A 10,499-nucleotide genomic window follows, 5' to 3' on the forward strand; every position below is an offset into this window, starting at 1 on the left:
TTGCTTTTTTGATACTACTGTTAAACCAAATGTCTCTCGTTCTATTCACAAGATATTAGTATTGGGATTCCAAGATCACAGCATGCCAATGTTCTCTAGTAAATTTCTCTTGTCTGATTACAATCATAGTTCAAGTGGTCCACAGTGTAGCTTGTTTAAACTCTTACTGCATTTAAATCTTGTTATTAGGAAAATCTTCTAATCTTTGTGTCATTTTCAGACTTAATACATATACTGTCAACATCTTTGTTCTAACCCATTGTCATGAATCTGTCAAAGAGAGAGGGCTGAGAATATATGGATGACAAATAAGTACATAAAAAGATATTTAATATCATTAGCCATCAGGAAAACACCAATTAAGACCACAATTAGATATCAGGACACACCTTCCAGAAAGGCCAAGCTTTTTAAAAGTGACAAAACCAAATGCTAGTGTAGATGCAAAGAAACTGGATCATGCATGCATTGCTGGTGGGAATGTAAATGACACAGCCACATTAGAGAGGTTGGAATTTCCTTACACAACCAAATAGGGCAACTACCCTTGTACCCATAATCTGGGTAATTATTACAGAGAAATGAAATCTTACATTCATATAAAATCCTGCATGTGAGTGATTATAACAGCTTTATTTGTAATAGCCAAAAACTAGAAACAGCCCAGATGTCCTTTAACAGGTAGAAAGATTAAGCAAACTATGGTACATTTATTCAGTGGAATATCACACTCAGGAATATAAAAGAATAAACTGTTGATATATGCAACAACATGAATGAATCCTCAGAGACTTACGGTGAGTGACAAAATAAATGATATGGTTTGGATGTTTGTCCCCTCCAAATTTTATTTTGAAATGTAATTCCCAGTGTTGGAGGTGGGTCTGGTGGTAGATGATTAGATTATGGGGGTGAATCTCTTATGAGTGGCTTAGCACTATCCCCTTTGTGATGAGTGAGTTCTTGCTCTGAGTTCACACGTGATCTGGTTTTTAAAAGTGTGTGGCACCTCCTCCCTCTGTTTCTTGCTCTTCCTCTCACCATGCGACAATGTCTGCTCCCTCTTCACCTGCCATAATTGTAAGCTTCCTGAAACTATAACGAGAAGTACAAGCTGGCACCACACTTCCTTTACAGCCTTCAGAATTGTGAGTCAATTAAACCTCATTGCTTTATAAGTTACTCAGCTTCAGGTCTTTCTTTCTCTTTATTTCCTTCCTTCCTTCCTTCCTTCCTTCCTTCCTTCCTTCCTTCCTTTCTTCCTTCCTTCCTTCCTTCCTTCCTTCCTTCCTTCCTTCCTTCCTTCCTTCCTCCCTCCCTCCCTCCCTCCCTCCCTCCCTCCCTCTCTCTCTTTCTTTCTTTCTTTCTCTTTTCTTTCATCTTTTCTTTCTTTCATCTTTCTTTTCTTTTGACATGGAGTCTCGCTCTGTCTCCCAGGCCAGAGTGCAGTGGTGCTATCTCGGCTCACTGCAAACTCCGCCTCCCGGGTTCAAGCGATTCTCCTGCCTCAGCTTCTTGAGTAGCTGGGACTACAGGCACCGGCCACCATGCCTGGCTAATATTTGTATTTTTAATAGAGACGGGGTTTCACCATATTGGCCAGGATGGTCTCGATCTCCTGACCTCGTGATCCACCCACCTTGGCCTCCCAAAATGCTGGGATTACAGGCATGAGCCACGGCACCTAGCCTCAGCTTCAGGTATTTCTTTATAGCAATGAAAGAACAAACTAACACACCAATTCCAAAAGGTTACACACTGAATGATTCCATTTATATAACATTCTGAAAATGACAAAATTATATAGATGGAGAGTAGTGGTAACTAGGGATTATGAACTTGAGAGGGAGGTTGGGTGTGGCTATTAAAGGACAACATGAGAGATCCTTGTGTTGATGAAACTCTTCTGTATTCTTATTAGGGTGGTTGTCCCTTGAATCTAGGCATATTATAAAACTGAATATAGCTAAACACACACACAGATGAGCACATGTAAACCTGGTGAAATTTGAATAGATGGAGTGTATTAATGTCAGTTTTCTTGTTGTGATGTTATACTATACTTTTGCAAGATCTTATCACTGGGGGAAACTGAGTAAAAGATACAGTGTGGTTTCTCTCCATAGTATTTCTTACAATGGCATGCTAGCAGATATATTAAAAGGTATTCAACATCATTAATCATAAGAGAAATGCCAATTAAAACCACTCTATCACTTCACACTTGTTAAGATGACTATTATAAAAAATAACAAATGTTGATGAGGGTGTGGAGAAAAAAAAACCCTAGTACACTGTTGGTGGAAATGTAGATTGGTATAACTATTGTGTAAAACAGTATGGAGGTTACTAAAGAAATTTAAAAGTTGGTCGGGCATGGTGGCTCATGCCTGTAATCCCAGCACTTTGGCAGGCTGAGGCAGGCATGTCACTTGAGGTCAGGAGTTTGAGACCAGCCTAGCCAACACAGTGAAACGCTATCTTTACTAAAAATACAAAAAGTAGCCGGGTGTGGTGGCACATGCCTGTAGTCCCAGCTACTTGAAAAGGCTGAGGCAGGAGAATCACTTGAACCTGGGAGGCTGAGGTTGCCGTGAGCCAAGATCACGCCACTGCACTCCAGCCTGGGCAAAAGAGTGAGACTCCATCTCAAAAAAAAAAAAGTAATATATGACACAGCAATCCTTCTTCTGGATAAATACCCAGAGGAGATGAAATCACAGCCTCATAAAGATATCTGCACTCTCATGTTTATTGTAGCATTATTCAAAATAACCAATATGGAAACAACTTACATGCCCATTAATGGATGAACGGATTTAAAAATGCGGTATGTGTGTGTAGTTATATATAGTTATACAGCACTAAATATTATTCAGCCTTAAAAAAGGAGATTTTGGCATTTGCCACAACATGGATGAATCTGGAGGACATTGTGCTAAGTTAAATAATACCGACAGAAAGAAAAAGATTTGATGATTTCATATGTGGACTATAAAGATAAGGGGCTCAAACAGACAGAGGTAGAGAATGAAACATTGGGGGTGGGAGGGGAAATGGGGAGATGTAGGCCAAAGGATACAAAATAGCAGATATGTAGGTTGAGCAAGTATAGAAATCTAATGTACAGGGGGACTAAAGTTAAGGAAATTGTCTCATGAATTTTTGTTAAATAGATTTTAACTGCTATTGTCACACACTTAAAAAACTGAGAAGACCCGTAATCCCAGCACTTTGGGAGGCCGAGGCAGGCAGATCACAAGGTTAGGAGATCAAGACCATACTGGCAAACATGGTGAAACCCCGTCTCTACTGAAAATACAAAAAAATAATTAGCTGGGCATGGTGGCGGGCGCCTGTAGTCCCAGCTACTTGGGTGACTGAGGCAGAAGAATGGCGTGAACCCGGGAGGCAGAGGTTGCAGTGAGCTGAGATCATCGTGCCACTGCACTCCAGCCTGGGTGACAGAGTGAGACTCCGTCAAAAAAAAAAAAAGGGAACTGAGAAGAGAGATTTGCTAATCTGCTTCACCATAGTAACCATTTTACTTTCTCTGTGTATTCCATTATATGTTGTAAACCTAAAATATACACAATAAAATTTATTTAAAATAAAGTTAAAAAATCCATCACACTTCTATATACTAACATTGAACATAGGGAAATCAAAATTAAAAACATGATACTATTTACAGTCACTTGAAAGAAAATGTAATACTGGTGTATAAATTAAACAAAACACAGACCAGAAGGTGGGTACAAATATTAAAAATCAACATACTTTTCTAAAAATTACAAAACACAAAATATAGCTAATATATTCAGTTACAAGGGAAGAACAGATTTGACATATATAGAAGCATCTTAAAAACAGGGCTGAGTGAAACATTAAGTATTGACAATGGAAATGTAAATTGAAAACAAATGTCCACAAACAATAAGAAACATGTATTAACACTCATACAGAGAAAAGGATACACATCAAATTCAATACAATGATTGCCAATGTAGACAAGAGAAATAAAACTGGACCATGGAAATAAAGGAGAGTGAATGAGTCAATGATTAAAAATTCTTCCCTTGAAAAAAATATTGTTTTTTCTGAAGGCAATATAATAGAGTTGTTTTGGCATCCAGTGTAGAAGGCTGAGTTATATTCTTTGAGTTAATTCCCCAAGACCCTCTCCTGTTTATTTACATTCACTCTCCTTTATTTCCATAACCCTGGAGGCATCACACTACCTGACTTCAAATTATACTACAAGGCTACAATAAACAAAACAGCATGGTACTGTTACCAAAATAGATATATAAACCAATGGAATAGAACAGAGGCCTCAGAAATAACGCTACACATCTACAACCATCGGATCTTTGACAAACCTGACACAAACAAGCAATGGGGAAAGGATTCCCTATTTAATACATGGTGTTGGGAAAACTGGCTAGCCATATGCAGAAAAATTGAAACTGGACCCCTTCCTTACACCTTATACAAAAATTAACTCAAGATGGATTAAAGGCTTAAATGTAAGACCTGAAACCATAAAAATCCTAGAAGAAAACCTAGGCAATACCATTCAGGACATAGGCATGGACAAAGACTTCATGTCTAAAGCACCAAAAGCAATGGCAACAAAGCCAAAGTTAACAAATGGGATCTAATTAAACTAAAGAACTTCTGCACAGCAAAATAAACTATAATCAGAGTGAATAGGCAACCTACAGAATTGGAGAACATTTTTGCAATCTATCCATCTGACAAAGGGCTAATGTCCAGAATCTACAAAGAACTTAAACAAATTTACAAGAAAAAAACAACCCCATCAAAAAGTGGACAAAGGATATGAACAGACACTTCTTGAAAGAAGACATTTATGCAGCCAACAAACATGAAAAAAATCTCATCATCACTGGTCATTAGAGAAATGCAAATCAAAACCACAATGAGATACCATCTCACGCCATTTAGAATGGCGATCATTAAAAAGCCTGGAAACAACAGATGCTGGAGAGGATGTGAAGAAATAGGAATGCTTTTACCCTGTTGGTGGGAGTGTAAATTAGTTCAACCATTGTGGAAGACAGTGTGGCAAGTCCTCAAGGATCTAGAAGTAGAAATACCATTTGACTGAGCAATTCCATTACTGGGTATATACCCAAAGGATTATAAATCCTTCTACTATAAAGACACATGCACACGTGTGTTTATTGTGGCACTGTTCACAATAGCAAACACTTGGAACCAACCCAAATGTCCATCAATGATAGACTGGATAAACATAATATGGCACATATGTACCATGGAATACCATGCAGCCATAAAAAAGGATGAGTTCTTGTCCTTTACAGGGACATGAACGAAACTGAAAACCATCATTCTCAGGAAACTAACACAAGAAGAGAAAACCAAGCACGACATGTTCTTACTCGCAAGTGGGTCTTGAACAATGAGAACACATGGTCACCGGGAGATGAACATCACATGCCAGGGCCTGTCAGGGGGTGAGGGGCTAGGGCAGGGATAGCATTAGGACAAATACCTAATGTAGATGACGGGTTGATGGGTGCAGCAAACCACCATGGCACATGTATACCTATGTAACAAAATTGTAGGTTCTGCACATGTACCCCAGAACTTAAAATGTAATAAAAAAATAAATAAATAAAAAAGAAAAAGAAAAAAGAAATGCTAGTGTATGAAAGTGATAAAGAAAATACCAACTTTTACTTGTATAATTGTATTTGATTTCCCTGTAGACTATGCTTTCATGTATTGCCTGCAGTAGACAATGGCCACTCCCAGTGTCCCACACTTGGTAGGCTTCTGCTCCATCTGGTGTTTTTTAACAAGGAAATGCCCTAGTATTGGGACCATGGCCTCCAAACACCATTATTTTTATGTGTGTGACATGCTGTCTTACTTTATGTAGGGTGGAGGTTTTTGGTCCTTTTGAGGGGCTTCAGTGGCTTACAGCCTTGGGTGAGTTACAACCCACACCACTATGAGGTATGTGGCCTGGAGGTGGTGATTTTGATGTCTTCATTTCTGGAAAGAGTGTCACTGTCACCTACACACAATACATATCTTTTTATATGCCCTTCTACATATTCACATGCTCCAAGAAACTCCAAGTCCTTTTCTTTCTATCTTGTGAGATAAAATTTTAAGAAGAAAATTTGTTTCCAAGAATCAGTTCTCCCCCAGTCCTTATTTACAATGTGGGGCTAACTGTCAACATGTGGATCTGTCCACCAACCCTACAGGATCTCATATCCCTCCCTTCTGAAATGCCTACATCTTCCCTTCCTTTCTTCACCACCTTCAGAAAACAGGCAGAGATATACCCAGTCATCAGCTCCTCCAACTTGATTTTATTGTAATCATTGCCATCAGTGGTGAGGATTTGACCAATTTGGTTTCTGCATGTGAGACTAGTCCTCCCCACCCTCCTGTGAAGATCCTTCAAATGAATCTAGGTCTTCCTCCTCCTCCTCTTGAATTGGATAGATGGTGTTCCCTCGGGATTGGTAATTCCCCACTTGACTTGAACTTATTTTCTTAAACTTCTTGTAGAGAAACATTAATAATGTTGGATATTCTGATGTTTTTGTCTTTTTCAAACTCAGTTTGGGGGCTAAGTCCCTGTTTGGTGTCTCCTGCATCTGTTAAGAAAACAGGGAGAGGCCAGAAAGACATTATTTTGGGTGAATAGGATAGAGACTGGATAGCAAGGGGTCTTTATGAGAAGGAATGCAGGTTGAAGAAGGGGTTTGTGCCAGAGAAGAACAAGGTGGAACCATAGGGTAGGGATCTATGGGGAAGAAGAGGAGTATGGGTAGGGTCATCTGTTAGTCCAAACTGCACAATTGTGTAAGCTGTTTGCTATTTTGCAGACCTTGGTCAAAGTGAAACATTACATGGGGGTTCAGACCATGAGAAACATCCTGCCTAACCACCTGACCACAGGGTTCATAAAGACTCAACTAAAGAAACATTCCTATCATATCTTGCTTAGCAGAGTTCGAAGGAACACCACAATGATATTCCACTGGAAAAAGGGCCAAACCACCTGATCATAAGAACATCTTATTAATATCCTGCCAGGCAGCAAGTCATACTGCCCAGCTCCCTCCCACCCATACCTGTAAGTAACCTGGCCTGTAAGTGGCAGTGGACTCTGGCAATAAGCTCGTCCACTTCCACAGGTGTCTGCCATATTCTTGTGTTGCTGTTTGAGCCGCCCCTTCTCTGTGTGTCTTTCTTTCACCCTCGCCTTCCCTTCAAAACCTAACAATCTTACCTCATCATTTTTGTTGTTGTTGGATTCACAGGCGCCCTTCATCTTCTCCCCGTTGGTGCTTGAAGTTGGCTGTTCCATGATTGGGGTTGGTTGTAGAATGTCTATAGCAGGCTCTTGTAGAGTCCAGACTTCCACAGCTATATTGAAGCTTCCTAGGGAGATGTCCCAGAGCTCTTGCCCTCCCTATATATACCCTCCTGGTGACAAGACAAAGCCACGCCCTTGAGCTTTGTTTGATCATACAGGCAGCATCCCAGCCAATGGCAGTCCTAGGGTGGCTTTGGCATCACAAAGCACCACTGCAGCCCCCTCCCTGGGCTTGCAGGGGAGGGTAAAGGAGTGTAGAGGAAACCAAATGCTGTTGTTTTTTCAGCATCCCCTGAAGATGATGCATCCCAAACGGATCTGCCACCACTCCTCATTTCTCCATGTTTAATGTTCATGGCTCACATGGGAGCAAGAGGATGGTTCCTTCAAGTCCTTCCCCACAGCCATTCCTATTAAGTGATTCATTCTTTTGTCTTCCAGCACCCACCATGACCTAGTATTTTAGATGTCTTACCTCAAATCCCTCCAAGCTAGTGTGGCTACATTTAATTATTGGTGGAGATGTGAATTATCCCACTTCCCTCCTACAGTTCCTTCATATGCACCATTGAAGACCATTTATTTTTAGGCTACTGCCAGGCAAATTTCAACCTATGTTCTTTTACGCAATGTCCATGTAGTTCTTTTACATTTCCTCTTTCCAATCTGAAATACTGCCCTTCAGTCTATCAAAACTTTAGTGAATAAACATTCTTTACTGTGTATCCTAGTTTTGTTTCAAATCAGGGATGTATGTTCATAGTAAACATAGTCTGCCAACATGGATTCTACTAGTATGTGGGGTGGGGGAAGGAGTGGGTATTCATGTGCTGGAATACATTCATGTTCTGAGTGTTTACACGCAGGATACTACAATGTAAGACGAACATGTGCAAGACTATGGGCATAGTTAAGCTTTGTACTGGAGATTGTGTCCAGTGCAAAAAAAAAAAATTGCATTCCGATTGGAAGGGAGAAGTAAAAGGATCTTTTGTCAAAGACTACATGAGAGTGTATGTAGAAGTGTCAATCTAAAAAAATGCTTCTACTGTAATTGAGGTTAGCAAGATTGCAGAGTAAGAGATCAACATATAAATCAATTGTATGTTTATATATATAAAGTTATATATTATAAGTTTATATATTAGAAGAGACGGTGTTTCAGCCAATGGTAGTCCTAGGGTGGACTGGAAGTTAATTTCAACAACTGAAAGTTGAAACTAAGAACAGTGCAACTTAAAATATCACTAAAAATAGAAAGCCTTAGGAACAAAGATGTAAGTGACTTGTACACTGAAAACTACAAAACATTGCAAAGATAAATTAATGACATAAGAAAAAATTAAAATGTATACTTTGATTTTGGGTTAGATGATTCAATATTGTAAGATGGCAGTTATTTCCAAATTCATCTGTAGATTCAACTCAATTCTAATCAAAATTCTAAAAAGGCTTTTTTATAGAAATTTACAAGATAATTACAACATTCATATGGAAATGTAAAGTGCCTAGAATAGCCAAAAGACAATTGTTGAATCTTAAAAAGCTCTGAATTTTATCATTGTCAATGTTCTACTTTTGATAGTGTAATGTGGAGGTGTACTGAAGAGTATACTATTGGGAGAGACTGGTTGAAGGGTACATAAGGCCTCCGTGTACATATCTTGGAAACTTGTTGTGAACTTATAATTGTTACAAAATAAAAAGCTAAAAATGTTTTAAAAGACAGTAAGAGAGAGAGCCAAAGATAGAGAAGGCATGATCCTAACTTCCTCCCACAGGTTAACACTTGTCTCATTCTGCATAGGAAGTCACAAAACTCAATAAGCGAAAAAAAATTTAATGAAACAAAAGAGAAGTAGACCCTGGAATTTTGATCCAGCGTTCATCAAGGTCACATATCTTTATTTCATACACCATAAAATCATGAAAGGCCTAGCAAAATACCCTGCTGGCATCCAGACACAACCAATGTATTGCATTTCCATGACTGTCATCTAAACACAAACAAACCAAAAGAAGATTGGTATCAAGGTATACAAATTTTTTTAGTGAACCCCAGATGTTGTCTAGGGTTGAACAATTCCATTTATTAAATGCTCACAAGCTAACTTCTAATAATTTTTTGTACCCTTGCCTGCAATTAACAGTGAGAATAACACCCTGTCATGTCATGTTATGGAAAACAAACAGAAAACCAAAAGGCATATGCCGCATCAAATAGAGTAGGTCAGAAACTGATTATAATTGCTGAAAATAACAGCTTTCAATTACCTTATTACCTTTTAAAATTGTTTTCTGAATTTGTTTACCAAAAATGTTTTGATGGGTATATCACTATACAAGGAAAATTAATCCAAATGTTAGGAAAACATTTAGTGCATATTTCTATTGAAAGATTACAACTGACTTTATAAAATAATTCCTATTGAAATCATTAGTGATGATATTATATTTTCCACAAAATGAATAATAAAAAATTAAAGGTCATCAGTGTACAATGAGTTCATTGTATTGAACTTTTTATTTCTGATGTGTTCAATTTTCAAGAGTATTCTTCTTCATCATATCAGGTTGTGAAACATACTCAAAGGGACTCTCCCATGACACACTGTAAGTCAGACATGGACCAGGACAAGAAGCAGGGAGTCCTGGGCACCCTTTTACTTCTTGTTTGGGCCTTTGTACAACTGACATTATAAACTGACAGTAGTTTAGTTACAATAATAACCCTCAACAACTTTTTAAATAATTTTTTAATACTTTTTAGCTGTCTAAGGCAGGTTTAAACACCACACAGAGTACCAGATACAGGATAGGATCTGCTTGGGATTCGCACCACTCTGTGGTCACAAAGAGTAAGGAGTTAGAGGCTAACCATATATTTTCCTCTGGAGCACAGACAGGTGAAGAGCAATTAATGAGAAAGAGCTGAGTATGGAAGAGGGATACAACTTACTGCTGGCTTTGCATGTGACTGAATGAGTAGCTTTGAAAAATACCAGCACCATTACCTCCACTGCAACTACTACTACCTCTACACTGCTACTACTATTACTGCTAGCAATAGATTCCATACACAGTAAACCTACTATATGCCAGTCTCTGC

At 38.7% G+C, this 10,499-nt stretch overlaps 1 protein-coding gene across 1 annotated transcript; it reads right to left on the reverse strand.

Moving 5' to 3' along the window:
- Positions 1-6,434: 6,434 nt before the first annotated feature.
- On the reverse strand, positions 6,435-7,381 carry LOC111536364 (sperm protein associated with the nucleus on the X chromosome N1). The gene is made up of 2 exons (XM_023202699.1): positions 7,304-7,381; positions 6,435-6,665 (listed from the first exon to the last, which is right to left on the reverse strand). The coding sequence occupies exons 1-2, from the start codon at positions 7,379-7,381 to the stop codon at positions 6,435-6,437; spliced, it is 309 nt and encodes a 102-aa protein (XP_023058467.1).
- Positions 7,382-10,499: the final 3,118 nt, after the last annotated feature.

Source organism: Piliocolobus tephrosceles, chromosome 12 (assembly GCF_002776525.5).
Source record: "Piliocolobus tephrosceles isolate RC106 chromosome 12, ASM277652v3, whole genome shotgun sequence".
NCBI classification, from domain to species: domain Eukaryota; kingdom Metazoa; phylum Chordata; class Mammalia; order Primates; family Cercopithecidae; genus Piliocolobus; species Piliocolobus tephrosceles.

Coding starts and splice junctions, on each gene's coding strand:
- LOC111536364 (XM_023202699.1), bottom strand. CDS start 7,381: ATGGAACAGCCAACTTCAAGCACCAACGGGGAGAAGATGAAGGGCGCC. Junction 6,666..7,303: donor ACAACAACAAAAATGATGAG/GTAAGATTGTTA, acceptor TTTTCTTAACAG/ATGCAGGAGACACCAAACAG.